We start from the raw sequence: 24272 nt of genomic DNA on the forward strand, positions 1-24272 counted from the left end.
ACACTATATTCTATTCCACATTATGTTAAGATAGTTTTTTTATAACTATCTAGTATTTTGCTATTAAATCATTTTGTTGCAGAGGGGTATTCTTTGGTTACCAACCGCAGTACTACCGGCTGAAAGCTCCTATAAAGAACGTGAATACTCAAATCAACGCTGCTGGGAAGATTGCTCAATCCATAGATTTATCAGTACTTGACAAATTGAATCAGATCGTTTCATCATTGAAAACAAAGAAACGAAGCCACAGATTGTTGGATAGATATGAACTGTTTGTTCACTGTCCCTTGTTTTTTCATAAAGGTAAACTATAATAATGAGGCGTTTGTTTATTGATTTTGAAGAACACAACTTTAAAAACATCTCTTTTAAAGTTTGAAAGCAAGAAGTAACAAAATGGCTTACCTATTACAAAAAATAATACCTTTAATTTATACCATTGCCATAATTTACAAGATGTAGTTTCTACCATATATCCTCAAAATCTGAAAGTACCATAACAGCTTCTTCAGGTGCCCTCTTAGTCGATAATACCCTTTGAGGAAACTGGCCAGTTTACGTAATTTATCTTTCATCCTCAGATCAGTTACGTAATCACCCAGTAATTACCAGGCAGCTTGTCTTAGACCAGGAAGGCTATTCCAGAGTGAACCTCTACAGATTTCTTTCTTCCTTCTTCAAATCCACACAAAAAAGGGAACCATCGCCTACCCATTAAAAAAAAAGGGTTCAGGCAATAATGAAAAGGGTTTTGAAGACTTTTCTCGCCGTCGGCCATCTCATTCCATTCCCATGTCCCAGCCACCCATAAATAGAGTATGCGTTATCTCTACCCAGTTCATTGAGTTTGCTGAGACATTCCTGGACTAACTTTGAGCTGACAACACAGCAGTTCAGCCCTCTAATGGCAGCCTGGCTATTGGAGAGGATGACAATTTCTGGATTTTGACAATCCCTAACGAAGTTAAACTGGACGCATCTTTCGATTGCGTGAGATTTACGCCAGGAACACAAGAGTCTTGTTCTTGGCTCAAACAATCCAGCCTCAGCTCTCTCCGGTATTCTCGATCCATCCGTATTTCGAACAATCGCATGTTTTTTTAACACGTTAATTGCGTTTACAATTCCCTGAGGATATACCATGACGATTTTACATGAAATATTACTTCAGCGGCCAAATGCCCTCCCTCGAATCTAATCTTTCCCTGGTCATTTATATATTCCCTGAGAAATCTCGTTCTCTTTGCTCATCTTTACTAGTGTATAGATGGTATAGTTATCATAAGTGCAAAAATTTTAAATCAAGAGCACCACCATGCGGTCTGTGGAACAGATCCTAACGCTCATTTATATACAGGGTGTTCATTTTAATACGGCTCAAATGCATTTCATGCTTAAACGGTTAATCTGAGCCAAAAAATGGTAGAGGAAAATTTGTCGCCCGTCACCTCTAGTTTCAGAATATGTGACTTGATTTTAGATTCCTGCCCGCATACGTGGCTGACGCGTAACCAAAATTGAGGGTTTGCAGTTGACCCCCTTTTTCATATACACAGTTTTAAGGAGTTATGAAAGAAACAGGAAACCGCAATTCGATATCTTCAAAATTAAAGGTGTTAGGCCATTTCAAAATCTGGTATTTATTAAACATATTTCAATTTTTTAACTTGTTATCAAAGAGAAAGAAGTGCACGCGATAGGTCATTTTTATGTATTTTTTCATCCCCTTTCTACTAAAAATATTGCCAAGGCAGTAAAGCTAGTATTTTTCTTAATATCGGGAAATAAGTCGTTTTCCGAGTGATTTTTCTAAGAAAAATCAAATGTTAAGAGCTTTAGATGTTCTCAAGCATACAGAATATGGCTAAAAATTAATTTTACATCTGTCACAAACAAGAAAGTTAATAATTATTTGGTAATTTTGGGAGAGTTGCGTTTAATTACCAAAATAAACTTGGAAACCTCCTGCCACATATTTAAGTGATCCAATATCTTTCATTTAAAGGATCAAACTTATTCCTTAATTTATCAAATAATGCACTTTACTCAACTTGTGAAGCATGTACTGTGCCTTCAAAGGTGCCCCCTCTAGCTCGCAAGCTAGGTTAGCCAGGAAGTTATCAGCTGCTCTCTGTATCTGAGGAGCCACCTTTGGTCAACCTCAAACCCTTTCATTTGGTCGCGTGTCAGCCGCGTATGCGGGCAGTAATCTAAAATCAAGTCACATATTCTGAAACTAGAGGTGACGGGCAACAAATTTTTCCTCTACCATTTATTGCTCAGATTAACCGTTTAAGCATGAAATGTAGTTGAGCCGTCTTAAAATAAACACCCTGTATATAAAATCATCCGCATAAAATTGTTTTTAGGTGTTTTCTGTGATGAGTTGCCGGGCTATTTACTTAACTAAGGACCTCAGCAGTCCTCGTACTTGAAAAAAAATCAGAATACAGAGCGCTCTGCCAGGCTATTTACTTAACTCTGGACCTCAGCACTCCTCGCACTTGTAAAAACAGAAGACAGAGTGCTCTGCCGGGCCCATAGCACTCCTCGTACTTTTAAAATCAGAAGACAGATCGCTCTGCCTGGCTATTTACTAAACTCTTGATGTCCGCACTCCTCGACCTTGTTAAAATCACCAAACCTTGTCAAGTGTAACTATAATGTATTTGGTAATTGCAATTAGAAAAAGCGTTGCATAGTATTTCACAGTATTTGGTGTTAACGATTTTTCTTAAATTAAACAAAAGCTTTTCAATTTGAAATAAAATTGGTTGTTCGCATATCAAATGGTTGTGTCGAAATACATTCGTATTCGTTTCTAATTATAAGAACATCAAATTCACGACTTTATGCCTCACAAAGTGCTCTATTCTTCTCCTCATTTTGTTAAATAAATAAGTTGTTGTTGCAAATATGTTTTTCATATATGGTTTAACGGAATGTGTAAAATCAAAATATGTTTATATCTTGTTTTAATGTAAATATTAGCTTTATGTATTCATTACGAATAAATAAACTTATAGAACAGAATAAAATTAATAAAATAGGAGTAACAAAGTCCAAATTAGAGCGGTCTTTTAAGAGCCTTGGCCTCCGCAACCAACCATCTTGCCTCTTCTGTTCTCCTGTCCTAGGTCACCTATATCAATCTTCTCACGCCCCATACCCTCCAGGTAGGCCGCTTAAAATGCGTTGGAGGGAATTTATGACGTTTCTTCTTAGTGCAATGGTGGCGTGGTTGTCTTCTGAGCTAACATTTCTGTTACAGAACAGTAATGCACAGTAATGAATATAAATTCATTTATTTTTATGTATTTCTTTACAGATCTAGTGCGGGCTGTCCCTCTTGACGATTTGGAAGTGTCTGATAACGCTTTAGTGCACATGTTTGAACAATACCACATGCGAACGCAGTTTTACTACAGAAAAATTATCTATCGTAGATTGCGAATGCTAAGACATTCTGAATTACTTCCAATTGAATATGATTACAAGTCATGTGTTAAAGCAAATAAAGAATTGTTCAATCAGTTCAAAGAAATATTTGCGGAAGCTATGAATGATACCATCAGCGAAGCGACATCTCAGATAAGATTTGAAAGCATCATTGAAGAACATAAACAGTATCTCAAATACAAATTGATCCATCGAGCGTGTAAAGATTTCGCTAAACTGTTTACAGATGTTACTGGTGACTTGTACGCTATAAATGCCAAGTTAGTACTATTATTATTATTTTGTTTTCAAAATTAATAATTTAATGATTTTGAGCATGCCTAAGTGGGCGATCTCAAAAATTGAATACTTCGGATAAGACAATCTTACAGGAACTGGGTCAAATCAATTCTTTTTTGTAAAAACTCTTTAACGTAGTCGTTCTCTTTACATCTTCTAAACCTCAAGAGTTACTTATCATGCTACAGACATAAAGGGAATCGTTCTTGCTAATCCATTATTAGCTTTAATCTTCGCACTTACGATAAATGTGGCTGTTACTGTAAAACATTTTATTATAAAGTTATACATATTTAGTTATTATCACCTTCAATATACACCCCTCCCCTATCACTACAACGCTCCATGCGAATTTACCATTGTTCGAAACAGTGCTGGAAGTCTTTTTCTGTGAGCTCCTGCATGACGCGTGTCGCTTTTTCTTTCACAGCTTCAACGGACAGAAATCGTGTTTCTTTTAATGCAGATTTGACTTTGGGGGAACAGATAAAAGTCACATGGGGGTCCAGGTCAGGCGAATAAGGCGGATGTGGCCTAAAACTGGGATGTTGTACTTGGCTAGAAACGTCGTCTTGACAGACAATGCAGTGTGAGCCGGCGCGTTGTCTTGATGGAGAACCCCGTGACTTGTTCTTCCACAAATCGGGTCGTTTTTTTTCCTTACTCTTTCACGGAGTTGAGCAAGCACCTCACCGGTAGTAATGTTGATTAATTATAATCGATATTTTCATCCGTTTTGGATGTGGAAGGGCGACCCCCGGGCGGTCATCATCTCCGACGTCTTCTCGGCCATCTTGGAAACGCTTGAACCACTCAAAAATTCGCGCACGTGATTAACATTCATCGCCATAAACTTCTTTTAATAAAAGATAATTTTCAGTAGCTGTTTTACCAAGTATCATGAGAAATTTCACGACCATTCGTTGCTCTACTACATGTATCATGTTTTCGGTAAAATGAAACTAACACCTCTTAGCCAAACGACGGTTCCGGTCAGAGACAGATTTCTCTACAAACAGGTGAGGCGCTGCAATCGAAAGAGAAGGCTTTACGCTGCACAGCTGTCGGTCGTTAGGATTTGGCACTTGCATAGTTCTTCTGTAGCAGCATCAGTCTCGTTATTTAATAGCCACACCTCGTACGTACTCTTTATTATTGTTTCTTTATTATTTACGTGGTAAAATCTGTAGCAAAAGAAAAACTCATGAATGTTTACACTGAACTTTTTAAAACTATTGAATCAATAAACACTTCATCCAATACTTTTAATTTAATTGTTGCCACGCTTATTAATAATTTCCATGCTTATCAATAATTGCCATGCTTATTCATAATTGTCATGCTTATCAATAATTGCCATGCTTATTCATAATTGTCATGCTTATCAATAATTGCCATGCTTATTCATAATTGTCATGCTTATCAATAATTGCCATGCTTATTCATAATTGTCATGCTTATCAATAATTGCCATGCTTATTCATAATTGTCATGCTTATCAATAATTGCCATGCTTATTCATAATTGTCATGTTTATCAATGATTGTCATTCCTATCAATGATTGTCATGCTTATCAATGATTGTCATGCTCATTAATACTTAACATGCTTAATAATTTAATAATTTCCAAGCTTTTTAATAATTCTAATCACAACCTACGCCGATGATACCTCCATTTCCATCTTCCCACCGTGATCATACTTATAATCTCCAAATTGTTCAAGAACATCTTGTGACCTCATTGTAGCTTGGTGTCAAAAATGGAGAATTCAACTTAACACTGCTAAATGCGTACTCTTTACGAAGACAGACCTGCCAGCCCTTAAACATCTATCTAAACATAACGTACCCATTTCTACATAAGTTCGGTATTTAGAACTCTACTTAGACAGTCGTCTGACGTGGTACCCTTCACACAAGCCTTAAAAGATAGGAACTTAACAGACTATTCAGGAGACTTCTTGGACCTAAATCTACTCTGACGATTACACAACAAACTCTTACTTTACTAAACATTACTTCGACCATTATGGACTTATGTAGTAGAAGTTTGTGTCACCGCTAAAGCTTCTAGCATTCAACTTATACAATTCTTAGTTCTTCGCAGAATTGTAGAAGCACCTTTACTATGTCTCCAATCGAATGCTCCGGTCATGATCTTGTAGTCCACAATGTCAATGAAGTAATCCACACACGGTTCCTAAATTTCCAATTCAATTTAGCAGATCGAACCCAAACCCTCTCGTCCAATCTTTAACCACAAACTCCCATCCTGATAGTCCTCCAGATCGTTGGTTCCGCCGTCTTCTTGCTTTCCAATCTCTTCCTTCAACCTAGAGAATGTCATGGCTGGCTGGTTTCTCTTATCACGTCGTCCTCCTGTTTGTGGCGCTGAGCTAGCTCGATCTTACAACGTAAATCTATATACGTACCTCGTATACACATATTTGTTAATTTATTTAATTTACAGTCGCAATTAATGATTCAAAAAGTAAGTAAAATAAAAAAGAATTTCCGCAATAGTTCATTTTTGTTTTATAAGAAGAAATTTATTCATTTCTGCATTTTTTTTACAGACTGTACAAGAAGTTAGACTTTTTGAGAAGAGATATCTGCGATGAGATAAAGCTCTTTGTACAAGGGAGAAAGTTTGACAATACTTTGGCATGTGCAAGCTGTCCTGAAGGAAAAGATTTCACTCACAAGAAATATTTATCTTCAAATATTATAGCCGAAGCTTCACATCACAATAGACGTCTATATACGTTGGATAATGTTTATAAAGGAGTAAAAAGGTAATGAGGCTAGCTAAAGGCATACATTAACTTTGACATTGACTTACATCAACAGTACACGTTTAGATCGGCTTGTATTGGAAGTAAAGGTTTTAACTGAGGAATCATCTTTAGATTTACTGGGATTTCCTTGTTTTCTGTTTGTAACATTATATTTTCGAGCCAGGCCTACATTGTACACTTTAGGTCGCCTTGTTTTGGAAGTAGAGGTTTTAATAAAGTGAAAAACTGAGGAATCTTCCTTAGTTTTACTGGGATTTCCTTGTTTTCTGTTTGTAACATTATATTTTCAAGCCAGGCCTACATTGTACACTTTAGGTCGCCTTGTTTTGGAAGTAGAGGTTTTAATAAAGTGAAAAACTGAGGAATCTTCCTTAGTTTTACTGGGATTTCCTTGTTTTCTGTTTGTAACATTATATTTTCAAGCCAGGCCTACATTGTACACTTTAGGTCGCCTTGTTTTGGAAGTAGAGGTTTTAATAAAGTGAAAAACTGAGGAATCTTCCTTAGTTTTACTGGGATTTCCTTGTTTTCTGTTTGTAATATTATATTTTCAAGCCAGGCCTACATTGTACACTTTAGGTCGCCTTGTTTTGGAAGTAGAGGTTTTAATAAAGTGAAAAACTGAGGAATCTTCCTTAGTTTTACTGGGATTTCCTTGTTTTCTGTTTGTAACACTATATTTTCAAGCCAGGCCTACATTGTATACGTTAGGTCGGCTCGTTTTAGATGTAAACGTTCTCAGAAATGAGAAAAATCTTTAGTTTTACTACAGTTTCCTTGTTTGGGGTTATTAAAAATGCATTATTAAGCCAGGCGTATATTAGGCGTGCAATGTACACTTTGGGTAGACTGTTTTTGGATTTAGATTTAATTTTAAATGCATAAAACTTCATAGATTCACTGTAATTTCCTTAATTCCTATTTCTAATAGTTTATCTTTAAGATAGGTATACATTGTAAACCATTGATCTGCCAGTTATGGATTGAAAAGTTAACCAAAAATAAGAAATAGGAAAAACCTTGGTTTCATTTACTGGAATTTCATTGTATCCAGTATTCTAACTTTGTATTATTAAACCAAGTGTACATTGTACCCCATAGTACTAAAAGTTTGGAAATAGAGGTTCAGAACATATCTAATTAGCATAATCTCCGTTAGTTTTACCAAAATTTCCTTATTTTATTTGTTTCTTATAGTATTAAATCAGGCTTACATTGTACAAAATAGGTCGGCTCGTTTTAGATGTAGAAGTTCTCTAAAAAGAACAAAATTGAAAAATCATCCTTAGTTTTACTAAAGTTTCCTTGCTTGCGGATAGTCATCAGTGCCTATTGATGTTAAGAAAAAAAGGTTTTCACCAACTTGCAGCAAATTTTCCTTTTATTACTGGTTTGCAGTCGAATCAAGAATAAACGTGTTAATTACATTCAACAGCAACATAGCTTAACTGGTAGCTGGTACCTAAATAATGTGTGGTCGCAGCCTATAAAATAGAAATAAGGTTCTACGTTATTATTTCTAAACATTAAGGCAATATTATTGAACCGACATTTGAAAATATATTCGATTTACGTATATCCGTACGCCTTTCTTGTTCAAGATATGGTCTCTTTCTGTACAAAGTATTGCCAAAACCATTAGCCTTAAAATTCAGCAAAAATAGAATTTGCAATCTAAATTTGATACCCAGTCCAAGTCTGTAATATTTAATACAAATATCTTTTTAAATTCAAAACAAAACGGTGTATATCATTTGTAACCTAAACTTATGGTTACCCATATATTCCAAGAATAAACTAAATAAATACCTATATAATCTAAGGATTCAAGATTGGCGAGGAATCGGTCAAATAAAAAACAAACTCGTCTTCTTGCCAACGTTTCGTCAAATATATTGTCTTCTTCAGGGCGTGGCTATGCGGGGTTGAGTTACAGAAAACTCTATAGCAGGGGTGGCCAACTTTTCTGTATATAAGATCTACTTTTTATGTTAAAAGTGTGTCGCGATCGACTTGTTGTCATAGGCGTTGTCTAAGTGGGAAGAAGGGGTGTGAAATGCACACTATGTTTATACACTGTGTTTCAGTATAAGTAAAATATATTATTTTTTAAATCACTTATTAAGTTTTCGAGATATAGGCTCATGAAGAAAATAAATTTCCAGACCCAACTTTTGATAGCAGCGTTCCGGTACATGCGGTACCTAAAATATTCTATTTTCCGACACTTTTTCAAGATAGATTTTTACTAACCTAAAATGCAATTTAATTTTTTTATCAACTGCAATGTATAGGTTGTACTATTTGTTCGTAAATATGAAAAAGTTGTTATAAAAATGCACAATATGGCTGATAATTTGATTTCAATATTTCACTTTCGCGTTTTTTTGGGGGGGCCATGAAAATTCATCATGAAAGAATAATATGACTTACTTTTAGCTAATCTATCAATAGCTCGCTGAGTACACCTCGTATTTGAAATATAGATATACGGCTTATCTACCTACGTAATAAACAACAACAAAAATTATTCAAAGGACCAAAAAACTCACATCCAGGGGCATTAAAAGAACATGGATAATTATTAACAATATGTCTTCTAACAGTATCTTCTACAATCGCTTCAAAGTCCATGGGAGACGGAATTCCACCCCAGACATTGCGAGCAATTGACGATCGAACGATTGACCAAAACTGGCCTCGCGATCGACCGGTCGATCGCAATCGACTTGTTGGCCACCCCTGCTCTATAGGCACACCCTGAACAAGGCAATATATTTGTCGTTGGCAAGAAGACGAGTTTGTTTTTTATTTGACCGATTCCTCGCCAATCTTGAATCCTTAGTTTATCAATTTACGTTCACGAAACCTATATATTCATACCTTTATAATCTTTTAGAAAAATATTATGAAATTCAAAATTGAAAAATAGTTTAGGCCAGTTCCTATCCTGGTAACTGAAAGAAATAAAATTAAAAAAAAATCATGTAGCTTTTTAAATGTTATTTCAAGTTGAATTTTAATGATTTTACCTTATCTTTGGAATCATTAAGGAATTTGGAAGGCGTAACCATTACAGTATATACACTGCAATAATTTATAATTTACAGTAATGTGTAAATTTGATCATCTTTCCAATCAATCGATGCGTCATCAGTGGCACAATTTACCAATGCAGTTGGTACTGGAATTCACAAACTGACGCTAGAGTTCTCCAATTAATTTTTATCATTTAGCAAGTTGATTTTAAAGCAAGAATCTGAGATATTTTATTAGGAGGGGGTAGTTTCAGCAATGTTTTAAGTTCATACAGCACAAAATATATTAATTTTTTTCATACAAGGATATTTCAATTATATCCTAGTTTCTGGGTAATTTTCCTAATTTCTTATTGTTATTATAAAACAGAAATTTTGAACGAAGACGCCAGCAGACAGTGATGCTGAACTATAAATGACTTGAGTTAACCCTATTCGGCAGAACCACTAAAAAGTTCCGCTTATCTATGGATGAGACTAGATCCTGTCCTACAATTAAAATTTTTTTAGAGCATCTCTTGCAGCAACACACATCATATATTTGATTAAGAATACGAGGGTCGTTTGAAAAGTCCGTGCAAAGTCAGAGAGATAGCACTACTGGCGCGTATCGAGGTTATGTTTAGTTAGTAGCATCTCTTGGAAGAACACACACCAAGTTTCAGCCAGATCGGTCTATTTCTTTGTGTTTGGCATTCGTTTTAATCGAGAAAGTCGAGTGATTTTCAAAAAATGGACGAAAAAGAATTTCGTGTGTTGATTAAACACTACTTTATGAAAGGCAAAACGCCTCAGGAGACTAAAGAGAAGCTTGATAAACATTATGGTGACTCTGCACCTTCGATTAGAACAGTTTATAAGTGGTTTCAAAATTTTCGGAGTGGCCATATGGGCACAAGTGATGCTGAACGTTCTGGACGCCCTGTTGAGGTTACTACTCCAGAAATCATTGATAAAATCCATGATTTTATCCGAGCTGCAAGAAAAACGCCCACGATTGGCCCACAAAAAAGTCCTTTTCCATCACGGCAACGCATCAGCTCACTCCTTCCAACTCGTTTCACATCCCCCCTATTCTCCAGACTTGGCTCCCTCGGACTACTATTTGTTCCCCAATATGAAGAAATGGCTGGCGGGAAAAAGATTTTATTCAAACGAGGAGGTGATTGCAGAAACGAATGGCTATTTTTCAGACTTGGACAAATCCTATTATTCGGAAGGGATCAACAAACTAGAGCAGCGTTGGACGAAGTGTATAAGCCTAAAAGGAGACTATGTTGAAAAATAAAAAAGGTTTACCCCAAAAAATTAAGTAGTTTTTATTTTTGCACGGACTTTTCAAACGACCCTCGTATATAGCCTTGCAACGCATGTCTTGCATTCAGAAGAAATACTAGCAAGATGGTAATTATTCTTATGGTTGATATTTGCAGAGGGATTCCCGCTTACGCTGTCAATTATACAAAGAAAGAGAAGCTACTCCTAAAGAAATGCCATATTTTTGCACTCCATTTTCGAAAAAAATACCCAAATCGCAAAACTCCAATGATCTTGGTGCATAATGAGTATGGAGTACAGGTAAAAATTTTAATGCATTCTCTAATGCAACTATTAAACAGAGAGTACTTCTTCTTTTTAGAATTTTAGAAGCTTTTTTGCTGGTGATTCTAAATAATTATTACATTTATTTTTGTTCACGATTTTCTATAAAATGAGGACAATTTTGACTTTTTGGGGTTTGGTTTATATGAGGGGGCCACTATCCAGGCTTACATATCTTTAAAATGGTTCTTACCAACATTACGCATTTCTTAATTTTTTTTGCATTTTGTTTTTTTAGAAGTAAGTTATTTATGATATTTTTCTTGCTAGCCACTTGAGGTCATTTATTTATCTATTTTACTTATTTTATTCTTACGGGATTTATGTTTATACAGTATTAAATTTTAAAACTTAGTAGTTGGGTTGAATCGAATGAGGTGCTACCTATAGAACAATACGGCTTTAGAGCCGGCAAGAGTTGCGTTGATGCAATTTTTGTTCTGAACTCCGCTATTAATATTCAGTTAAGGTTGAAAAACAGTCAAGTCTGGGTCATCTTTGTAGATTTTATGAAAGCCTTTGACTCTGTGTCCCATGACCTTCTTTGGCTTAAGCTATTTGATCTAGGAATTAGTTCGAAATGTATAAGATTGATTAAAAAAATTTATGATAATGCTGTTGTTTTCATTGATCAACAAGCCACTCAATCTAGGAAAATAAAGGTCGATAGAGGGGTTCTTCAGGGGGAAAAGCTGAGTCCTCTGCTATTCTCACTCTTTATTAGTGACATTGTGGACTTTTTCCGTTCTAATGGGGCTACTGGTATTAGCATCAATAACGAGTCAGACCTGCTGATGTTGCTGTACGCCGATGATCTGGCTATCTTTGCATATTCGTGGCATGATGCTCAATTTAAACTTTCGTTACTGGCTAAGTACTGCGAAAGAAATGAGCTTGTAGTGAATACCTCAAAAACAGTTATAGTACCATTTAACAGAGCTGGCCGCATCAGGAAGCACTCCTCTTTTACATATAATGGTATCCCAATAAAAGTTAAAAGTAACTTCACATACCTAGGTGTACCTCTTGCTTCCTCTGGCAAATTCAGATTAGCATGCGAGTTTTTTGTTTCCAAGAGCTCTGTTGCGATACCGAGAGTTTTAAACGTTCTATCATATTACAAATCTGACAGTTGGAAATCTAAAATGCTTCTTTATAACAGTATGATCTCTTCCGTGCTCTTATACTCCTCAGAAATCTGGGCGCTAAATTATTTTGCTCAAGTTGAACGCGTTCAGTTAAAATTTTTGAAGTTGCTCCTGAATCTTCCACTTCACACACCTGATAGTTATGTCCGCCTCGAATCTGAGTGTCTCCACATTAAGGTCAGAATCTTTAGTAGAGTTTTGAAATTCTGGGTTAAATTGTTATCCGCGGATAACGATTCATTGCTGAGAAAGTGTTATTCCAGACTTGTGGAACTTTTGCCTAACTCTGATGTTCCCTTTAATTGGGCTGGTTCCCTGAGGGACCTACTGTTCTCCATTGGAGCTCAGGACGTATGGCAGATGCAATACGCGGATAGTTGTCATCTAATAGACCTTAATTTAAAATTTTCTAATAATAGTTTCAGTAGGGATATCGATGTGGTAATCAACTCAACATACAATCCAAATTACCGATTATTATGTCCTCTAGAGCAGAATAATGCGCTTATTAATCTTAATTGTAATTTTGTTATGACCAGAGTAATTGTTCAGTTTAGACTAATTAGCAATAAGTATCCAACCGTTCTGTACAATGGTGTGAAACACCATTTCTATCCTAATAGAACCTGTTTTACTTGTTTTAGTAATCAAAAAGATGATGTTTCACATTTTGTCCTAAGCTGTTCTTATTATGGAAAGTTAAGGGAGAAATGGCTTCACAAGTATTTAATTGCCAGTTCTGATCCCTTCCTCTCACTATTTGATATTGTTGACAATTTAAAATTGAAAAGTATTTTTTATTATTTGGCAGGCGCGTTGGATGAGAGATTAAAATTTGTTAACTGTATTTTTGGTAGCTATAAGGATATCTCTTTCTAGAAATAAATTTGAATTTTCAGTAACCACTTAATTATATGAAGGGATTAGCACCAACACTAATTAATATTGTCATTTGAATTTTTGTTTTTTGCTCTTGTAATATTTATATTTTTGTTTCTTATGTAAATTTCATTATTTTTTGTATTTTATTTTATTTTTGTTTCCAATGTACCTTTTTTGTTTAGCAGAGGCCAACTCTCTTGCTCTTTGCTACAGAATGTAATTTCTATAAAGCATTATAAATAAATAAATAAATAAATTTGTATTAAATTTTCATTAACATTGTTTAGAACTAATATTAGATGTTACACGACACTTATGCTGGCCATTTTCATTTACAAAATATTTTGTTCAGTCAAGAGAATGGCAAACCATTTAACCTATTGTAATAGATCTCAAAATATATTAGTTATTAAATCTTTAAAAATCGTCAAATAAAAACCCAAAGCAAATAAACATACAAAATGGCGGCGAACAATGAAACGACCCACAATTTTCTTTTACCTACTTCCCAAAGTGAATAACCTTTATTTTCCAATTCTGTGTATGACATATTACAGTCGAACCTCTCAATAACGGACACTGGCGGGGGAAAGCAAAGTGGCTGCTGTTTGGATTGGAGGTGGCCGTTACAAGGAGGTAGGCAAGTTTCATAATGAAAAAATATGGGTTTTTTTTGTTCCAAACATCTATTTAAAAATTGTTTATTATTAATAGATTTAAAAACGTACATAATTGCATAATTATTTAGCTATATGATATGTGTCAAATTTTTCTTTACCTTCCAGCGGGCGCGCAGATACAAGCTTAGATTAAAATAATCGCAGTTTAGAGACGGAGCGGCGGAGGATGCTGTCCTTTAAGCAATGCTACACTCTCATGACTAGTTTCCTTCAGTAAAAATCTTATCTTGTTTGGGGTTGTACATTTCTTTGCAATTGCCTATCCGTGCCTGGCATATACTCGAGACCATTCGAGTAAGTTTCCTGACTTATCAGTTATTTATATTTTTTCTTTTATACGTGTTCATCAAATTGAACTATTTTCAACATTGTTTATAAGAATATTGTTTTCTACTGACAGAAAAAGACATTGTATATCTCAGATACGAGGAGGAAATAACTGCGAACACTTTTAGACAGTCTAGTGACTGAACATGCTGATTGTAATTATTACACTTATTGGCTTGTAAAAAATAAAAAGTCCTGTCGTTTTCTGAGTCTTTTTTTATTTGTTATTTCATTATTAATAATTATAGATGTTATTTAATTAATTTCATTTCTTCTATTGATAGAAAATATTAAAAATACCAAAGTTTATCTGTAAGATACGCGCGCCCGTTTTTGTAACTTTTTGGGCGCGCCCGCTGGAAGGTTTATCCAAAAAATTTATCAAAAAACTACATATTATTGACTTATTTAATAATTTTTATAATAATCATCACATTTATTCATTACAATAATAATTTATGGTAAAATTATCATCATACCATCATCTCTTATTAGAAAAATAGTTGACGATGGCTCGATTTGGTTTTTGCAAAATCTTCCAACACATTTATTTTCTCTTCTAGAGTTAACCACTTTCGTTTGAGAGACATATCGGAAAAAATTATATTGTTCGTCCAAAGTTATATTGAAAAATGATTAAAATGGTACAAGATGTATGGAGCTTACATAGGAAACTTTAGGAAAAACCAGAAAAAAAGAAAAACTTGAGAGGGGATAATTCTTTTGATCACCGCGATAAAGGAACTTTTAATAATAAGGTGGTCGTTGGTGGGAGGTGAAACATAATAATCCGTTCCCCAAAATCAATGTCCCGCGGTCGCTATGTAGAGTGGCCTTTGACGGAGGTTCTTTTATATAGAAAGTGTATAAGGGTACACGGGGAAATCCAAAAACTGTCCGTAAATGGAGGTGGTCGCTAGTGAGAGTGTCCTTTATGGGAGGCTCGACTGTATTATAAATTTTTGATTACTAATAATTATTTCATCTTTAGAGTTTAAAATTATATTCAATGTTTTTTAAATTAAAGAAAAAGTTACTAAAATTTAACGTAACTAAATTTTGGATGTGCGCCAATAATTATTTTGGTAATTGAGTTTGTTTTTAAAGGCGTCTTATATTTAATAACAATTCCAAGTTTTTGGAGCTTTAGTATTTTTGTGAGAGGAACGACGCTAGATTTGACCGCATAGCAGTTAAGTGGTAACTAACTAGAGAACTTAGCCTAATAATATTTTGGAATAGTTTTGGTTATGAAGATAGTATTTAAAGTGTATGGAATGTGCAGTTTTGGCTGCTAGGACCCTTGTAGCAGGTAGCGGAACCCAGCGATGACGTTTACCAACAGCGAACTTCCTTTCTAATCTATTTCTCTTCTCTTCAGCTGTCCAGAACTCTCTCTTTTACCACCCAACAGCCGACCGTCGCCTCGCGTACACCAGCCATTCGCCCAACCCTGTCCTTTAGCTTCTAAATGGATTCCCCTTTTTAGGTTTGTCTATTTGCCCTCTACTCGTGCGCTATTGCTTTTGTGTTGCCCTGTCCTGCAATATTTAATAACAAGTCTTCTAAAAATAAGACTAATTTTCTGTACTTTTTTTTTTTTATAATTACTTATATTCAGCATTACTTTTTCTTTGAACTACTATGTATAATTTTTAAAAATTTATTGATTACGTGCAATATAATCGAAATTTCCAGTTTAATTATTTCTTCTTTTTTTCAAATTTCGTATTCCAAAAATGATCACGCTCACGTCCTTGGTTTTGCCCGTTCCACTTGCTTGCGAGTGTTACAATCGAAAACTCAAGTGGAATGGACTATGGGGAACATTACAAATGGCAACCTCGAAAATAAGTCATAAGCTTGAAGAGGTTGTTCTTTAATTTTAACCCCGTTTATAAGTAGTTATAATAAACTTTATTAATTATTGGTAAAGTTGACTTATATTAAATATACATATAAAATTCAATTTTTATACTACATTTTCATGGATTATTTATAAAATTTACGTTTAAATAAAATTAAAATGTCTTTTGTGGCAACAGTAGGATATTTATTAATGCAACGTAATAATGCTTTAGAAAGTGCTTCATCTAGTTCCGATGAAAAGTGGAATGCAATTTTACAAAATCGCAATAGTGAAAAGCGAAACTTAAGCCACGTATTATTAACTATCAAAGTGTAATTGATCGTTATTCAGTGATTTAGTATGTTAAGGGATAAGTAATTTTTCATTTTATTATTTTTTTTTAGAATTTCGAGAAACACATTCTATCATTTACATGAAATAATACTTTCATTTTACCTTATATAATTTTTTCGGTCACCATCTTTGCTTTTAAAAATTGCGCCAAATTTCTGAACGCCCACTTTGACCCAGCTCTTAAGGTGGGGCGTTGTGAGCTTCGCTTGAGCGAAAATAATGACGTTATTTTGTGACGTTTTTGCCACGACCACAACGACCGCGGTCGTCAAGTGGAATGCCTGAAGGTACATTTTGATCGTTGTGAGCGCTTAATGGAACTTAATATTATACACCGCATTCATGAAAATCGGTTCACGCGTTTAGGCGCTACGTTGTTTACAAAAAAGGTATCAAGAACATTTTCTAAAAATGTCGTTTTTGCCCATTTTCAGCAACATATTTCTCGAAATCTATTTAATCTATGATGTTGCAACAAAATTACAGTTATTAAGGAGGATTTGCCCTATATTTTAAAGAAAATTTGGGAATTTTATCTATTAATAGAAAAAGAGAAAAAAAATGGTCAAAGTTGTGTTTTTCAACGTTACTGCTTTTTCTTGCAGTTTTTGACGATCAACCCTTATACAACTGTCCTACCGGACACATTTTTAATAACTGGCAGCTCTATACACTGTTTTTATGTGGCACTTTAAAAGAAAAGTAAAGTAATTGCCAATTTTTTTCAGGCGAGCTTTACTTCCAACTTACCAAATTAGGTGTCATGGACGGAGGCGACTAGCAAACATACTTGACTGTACATTTCTTTTATTAACCATTATTAAATAAAATCCAAGGCCTATAGACCGGGAATCGAACCCAGTAACCACAATACATATTAGCTTCACAGGTCTCCTCTAACCCGCTCGGCTACTGTGGCGCCTATCTGGCACTTTACAGGAATACTTAAATTTGCAATTCCCTTTAAGTACCACGTTTAGATAGATCAGCATGGTAAGATCAGCTGTGCATTTTGCTGACTGAGGCAAATTTAAGGGTTACTTCAGATTGGTAGGTGGTAAAATCTGTAAATTTTCGCCATATTAGAAAGACGTTTAAGGTTATAGTCTCCCTTTAATGCTGTTAAGTTTGTTTTGCAGAAGTTCATTCTTTAAAAGAGTGCTTACAAATGTATATTTGGCTAAATTTTTACATGAAAACATAGCCAAGTTGGTTAAACAAGATTCACTCATAAAAAGATCATGACTGTTAATTAATTGTAAAAGTATGTTATGTGGCAGAGAATATAAAATAAAACAAAAAATATAGATCTCTAACCTAACTAACAGTTTTACAGAGTGTTCATCCCCAGTGAGATATATCCCAATATGTTGTCATGATCTGTATTTTAAGAAGATTACTGATTAAAAATTAAAGATTCGCCCCAGCTATAGCTGATACAGATGAAATAACCACGCTAACCTTACCTGCCTATGGAGATTTTTCTCAACCTATCTATCGTGTCCTAAAGTACGACGTGTGGGCTATTAAATGACGAGACTGATGCTACTACAGAAGAACTATGCATGCGCCAAATCCTAACGACCGACAGCTGTGCAGCGTCTCACGTGTTTGTAGAGAAATCTGTCTGACCGGAACCGTCGTTTGTGTAAGAGGTGTTAGTTTCGTTTTGCCGAAAACAAGATACTACACATGTAGTAGAGCAACGTATTGTCGTGAAATTTCACATCAAAACTGGGTAAAACCGCTAATGAAACTTATCTTTTATTAAAAGAAGTTTATGGCGATGAATGTTTATCATGTGCGCAAGTTTTTGGGTGGTTCAAGCGTTTCCAAGATGGTCGAGAAGACGTCAGAGATAATGACCGTCCGGGTTGCCCTTCCACGTCCAAAACGGATGAAAATATCTATTATAATTAATCAACATTACTACCGAGAGGTGCTTGCTCAACTCCGTGAAAGAGTAAGGAAAAAATAGCCCGATTTGTGGAAGAACAAGTCATGGGTTCTCCATCAAGACAACGCGCCGGCTCACACTGCATTGTCTGTCAAGACGTTTATAGCCAAGTACAAACATCCCAGTTTTAGGCCATCCGCCTTATTCGCCTTACTTGGCCCCATGTGGCTTTTATCTGTTCCCCAAAGTCAAATCTGCATTAAAAGGAACTCGATTTCAGTCCGTTGAAGCTGTGAAATTGTGAACAACCAAGACTAGAAACCTAATTTTAAATTCTAAGCTTCGATACCAACTTTGCTATATGAAATAAGGCTGTAACAACCCTCAGCATTGAGTAACCTACCTCCTACCAGTCACCAGAGTTGGTAATGACATCCTGTGGACGAATAGTGATGGATATTAACAAGTGTGTATGCAGTTAAGATTTTGGCAATTTTGTAAGGCAGTTTATTTCTGCCTTACAAAATAGAATTTAATCCAAACACACACAAATAAAATTAGCTCTTTTTAAAGTTTGAAAGTACGTACTGTGTAGGTGCCACAGTAGCCGAGCGGTTAGAGGCGAGACTTCTAAAGCTAATATGTACTGTGGTACTGGGTTCGATTCCCCGGTCTAGAGGCCTTGGATTTTATTTAATGGTTAATAAAAAAAATTTACAGTAAAGTATGTTTGCTAGTCGCCTCCGACCACGATACCTAAATTGGTATTTTGACGTAAAACCCGCCTGAAAAAATAGGCATTACTTTACTACTATTACTAGCTTTACTTCTTATATTTAATGTATGCCCAATGGCTACTTAAGACGTAAAACCCGCCTGAAAAAATAGGCATTACTTTACTACTATTACTAGCTTTACTTCTTATATTTAATGTATGCCCAATGGCTACTTAAGACTTCTGCATATTGCATTTTATAACTCTCTAAGATTTTTAGATGCATTGTTTGTTTAATTCCAGTCATTTTCGTCCTTAATTGCGTCAATTTAAACGTAAAAAACGTCCAACAGATGTTGCACTGGTTTTTTTAAAACATGTTTTCACCTGTCAAAGGGGCGACATTTATATAATAGGCTATACAAAAATACAAGCGTATTCGAATGCAACGATATGCTAAAATTTCAAAGCAATCGAAATTTAAAGAAATTTCGGAGATTTAAGATTTTGAACGAACCAACATATACATTTTTATTTATCTACAATAGATTAATATATTTTCTTACTCTTTCTTTGATACTTGTAATTTAAAAAAGTAAATAACAATTGCTTATTGTGCTATGTTTTGTAGATAATATATAACGAATTCCAACATGTAACTGGTTTAATACCTTTCTACTTGTTCTATAAATAAATAAAAATAAAACATTTAGTAAAACTTCTGTGAAAGTTTATGAAAAGACAATAATTACTTGAGTAGAAATAGTAAAGATGTAAACACGGTCTGTTACAATTGTGTTAAGTTAGCCATTTCTTAGAAGGGTCCGGTCTGTGCAGGTAGCACGTTCGGCCTTTCATTTGGGGTTCCAATCTTAGCTGCGTGCAACTTTGAAACACTCATTATAACAAACAAGAGGACACTTACCGAAGTTTGGAGATATTTGGGTAAAAAAAACTTGTAAAAACATTCTGTTGCCGTAATTTGTGCAGTCAAATTTACTTCTAATCTGGGATTTTTCTATTAAAATCACTTTCTTAGGGAAAGGTATGGTTAGGGCTCCCACTAAAATGTATTAAATAGTTAGATAAGCAAGGCGCCACGATAGCCGAGCGGTTAAAGGCGCAGCCCGCAAAGCTAAGTTGTATTGTAGCACTAGGTTCGATTCCCAGTCTAGACTGCTTAGTTTTTATTTAATAGTTATATAAATGAATTTATAGTGTGTTTGCTAGTCACCTTCGTCCACATCACCTAATTTGATACGATGTACTTCATTATAAATATTATAAATCAAGTTCCAAATTTGAAAATGAAAGACACCAATAGTAAAACTAAAGACCGCTGAGAGAAATATCGTTCATCTTCTTCATGTTTATGTTCAGATGGGAGGGAAATTTTGGACAAATTTCGTTTTCTAGTAGGATTGCATAATATTACGTTTATCACACTTGTTTCATATTAAATAAAAAGTGTATAAGAGAATAAACCATGTTTTTTAGCATTTCTGAACGGAGTATAAAATTGCAGTAGAGTCTTTTTTTCTATACAATCGAAAAGCGACTTAATACGCATTCTTCGGATCGAGGACGATTAAAAAAATGTTTTTTTAAATGACCCTCTAAGGATTTCTGTCGAATACTCTTAAAATAGGTTTTTTACTACATCAAAGCACTTTCATTTAAGAGAAGACTTTCTTAGAGATAGGCAAAGTTAAAGACACTTTTATTGTGCCATTTCAGCACAATGTACGGATCTAACATCTGTATAATATTTAATAGTTTTAAATTTTTCTTTTTTTTAAGTTAGCATAGTGGTCACGAACGTGGAAGATCCCCGGTGAAATACGTCCATAAGTAAAGTATGTGCTTCTGTCCCTGTTCACGACACCTAATCGATAATTGGATGTTAAGCCCCGTCTGAAAAAATATACGATCACTTTTTTTTTTGCACTTTTATTAAATATTGTAAAAATGCTGAATTGGAAGATGTGCGACTGTCCCACTCTCTAGATAGCTTTTCCTAATTTGTCTGTAATTAGCCAGATAATAACCTAGATGCGCCAAAATAAATAAATTAAAAATAAAAATTATCGACATCTTCTCCAGGGGATTGACTTTAAGGCAAACATGGACCAGAGGGAGCTGTAATGCTTCCTTGGACTGTATTCTGTATTTTATTATAGCGAACAATTTTGACATTTGGTCCAAACTATATTTTTAGCCAAATTCCGGATTCAAGAAAATATAATCACGTTAACTGCAGATGGGGGATGCCACGTGTATCTCAAGATATTATTTGTTCTAGAACAAACTCCATTTTTGAAAATTGTAAACAATCGCGATGCTTCCACTACAGGGCAATAGTTTACAAAAAAATGCGTAAATGGAGGGTTCAGGAAACAGTCGAATAATTAGGGTACCAAAATCTTCCTGTAAGATTTGCAATGTGGGCCGAACTGCGTGTGGAAGCCTGAGACTATTTGCGTAAGCGAGAGGAGGTTATTGATGTAGAGTTAAGGGGAGAACGACAAGAGCGCTCCCACGCACTGCTCGCTGATGATGACTCAAGCAGACTGTACAACAAACCTAGTGCGTGTTGTGTAATATGCCACCGGACAGCGCTAAAGTAGATTCCCTTTTTTTTCCTCCCCTTCTCTTATTCTTTGTAAGATGTTTTACGTTAAAAATTTTGAAACTAAATATTCACTGCCACTTAAATCATTTTTAATAAATAAATAAAATGGCCTAATATAATAATAGCCGAAGTTCTAACTTATGCATTTTATTAAACTAAGAAAAAATATTTGCTTTTTGCTAATAACTATTGAAATACCACCATATTGACAAAAGCAAGAGAACAATAATTCCACCGAAATTCTCTAACAAAACATTTGTCGAAAAATAATACGACATCAAACCTAGATTAGATTAGATTGTATTGTACCTATCGCAAATAATGACTGGACATGTAAACAAATTCCATCATGGAATTTTGCCAATAAACGCCTTTAATACTAAAAATAATAATAATAATAATCAGGGTGACTATATAATAAACACATTATTAAATATAAATAAATTGTTTATATTCTCTAAATCTAAGCAGAGCAACAGTTGGTATTGCGTTTTGTTTTGTTTCTTTTTTTAACAATAAAACTAAGAATTAAATATTATTCAATTATTATAATTTCAATTAGAATTTGGGTGTTGGTTTAGTAGCTATGGCCGTGGCTTTGCAAGTGATAGTTATTGAGATATGAAAGGTTAAATTTTTGAGGTATTGCAAACCGTTCCAATTTTAAACCTTCATATCTCTCTTCGTATTGTTCCAATTTGATTGATTTCTTTACCGAATTATAGAGAAAAGGGGCCCCTATAGCTGACATAAATAGCAATGTTTTAGTGAAGATAGTTATTGAGATATGGAAGGTTAAATTTTTGAGCTATTGCAAACCGTTCCAATTTTAAACCTTCATATCTCTCTTCGTATTGTTCCAATTTGATTGATTTCTTTACCGAATTATAGAGAAAAGTGGACCCTATAGCTGACATAAATAGCAATGTTTTAGTGATGATAGTTATTGAGATATGGAAGGTTAAATTTTTGAGGTATTCCAAACCGTTCAAATTTCAAACCTTTATATCTCACTTCGTATTGTTCCAATTTTAATGATTTCTTTAATGGATTTTGGAGAAAAGTGGACCCTATAGCTGACATAAATAGCAATGTTTTAGTGATGATAGTTATTGAGATATGGAAGGTTAAATTTTTGAGGTATTCCGAACCGTTCAAATTTCAAACCTTCATATCTCTCTTCGTATTGTTCCAATTTGAATGATTTCTTTACTGAATTTTGGAGAAAAGTGGACCCTATAGCTGACATAAATAGCAATGTTTTAGTGATGATAGTTATTCAGATATGGAAGGTTAAATTTTTGAGGTATTGCAAACCGTTCCAATTTTAAACCTTCATATCTCTCTTCGTATTGTTCCAATTTGATTGATTTCTTTACTGAATTTTGGAGAAAAGTGGACCCTATAGCTGACATAAATAGCAATGTTTTAGTGATGATAGTTATTGTGATATAGAAGGTTAAATTTTTGAGGTTTAGCAAATCGTTCAAATTTTAAACCTTCATATCTCTCTTCATATTGTTCCAATTTTAATGATTTCTTTACTGAATTTTGGAGAAAAGTGGACCCTATAGCTGACATAAATAGCAATGTTTTAGTGATGATAGTTATTGAGATATGGAAGGTTAAATTTTTGAGGTATTCCGAACCGTTCAAATTTCAAACCTTCATATCTCTCTTCGTATTGTTCCAATTTTAATGATTTCTTTACTGAATTTTGGAGAAAAGTGGACCCTATAGCTGACATAAATAGCAATGTTTTAGTGAAAATAGTTATTGAGATATGGAAGGTTAAATTTTTGAGGTATTGCAAACCGTTCCAATTTTAAACCTTCATATCTCTCTTCGTATTGTTCCAATTTGATTGATTTCTTTACTGAATTTTGGAGAAAAGTGGACCCTATAGCTGACATAAATAGCAATGTTTTAGTGATGATAGTTATTGAGATATGGAAGGTTAAATTTTTGAGGTTTAGCAAATCGTTCAAATTTTAAACCTTCATATCTCTCTTCATATTGTTCCAATTTTAATGATTTTTTTACTGAATTTTGGAGAAAAGTGGACCCTATAGCTGACATAAATAGCAATGTTTTAGTGATGATAGTTATTATGATATAGAAGGTTAAATTTTTGAGGTTTAGCAAATCGTTCAAATTTTAAACCTTCATATCTCTCTTCATATTGTTCCAATTTTAATGATTTTTTTACTGAATTTTGGAGAAAAGTGGACCCTATAGCTGACATAAATAGCAATGTTTTAGTGAAGATAGTTATTGAGATATGGAAGGTTAAATTTTTGAGGTATTGCAAACCGTTCCAATTTTAAACCTTCATATCTCTCTTCGTATTGTTCCAATTTGATTGATTTCTTTACCGAATTATAGAGAAAAGTGGACCCTATAGCTGACATAAATAGCAATGTTTTAGTGATGATAGTTATTGAGATATGGAAGGTTAAATTTTTGAGGTATTCCAAACCGTTCAAATTTCAAACCTTTATATCTCACTTCGTATTGTTCCAATTTTAATGATTTCTTTAATGGATTTTGGAGAAAAGTGGACCCTATAGCTGACATAAATAGCAATGTTTTAGTGATGATAGTTGTT

The 24272-nt window shown here is 34.4% G+C and overlaps 1 protein-coding gene across 1 annotated transcript in view; it reads left to right on the plus strand.

Moving 5' to 3' along the window:
• The window catches only part of lobo (coiled-coil domain-containing protein lost boys), a 51273-nt gene that overhangs the window by 15632 nt on the left and 11369 nt on the right, over positions 1 to 24272 (plus strand). Inside the window, exons 7-10 of the mRNA XM_074138421.1 lie at positions 83 to 306; positions 3332 to 3722; positions 6319 to 6537; positions 11012 to 11156. Of these exons, the coding sequence (XP_073994522.1) occupies positions 83 to 306; positions 3332 to 3722; positions 6319 to 6537; positions 11012 to 11156 (979 nt within the window). The remainder of the gene's footprint in view (positions 1 to 82; positions 307 to 3331; positions 3723 to 6318; positions 6538 to 11011; positions 11157 to 24272) is intronic.

The sequence above is a fragment of the Rhodnius prolixus genome, unplaced genomic scaffold (assembly GCF_049639745.1).
Source record: "Rhodnius prolixus isolate KJV_2025 unplaced genomic scaffold, Rpr scaffold_11, whole genome shotgun sequence".
In the NCBI taxonomy this organism is placed as follows: Eukaryota; Metazoa; Arthropoda; class Insecta; order Hemiptera; family Reduviidae; genus Rhodnius; species Rhodnius prolixus.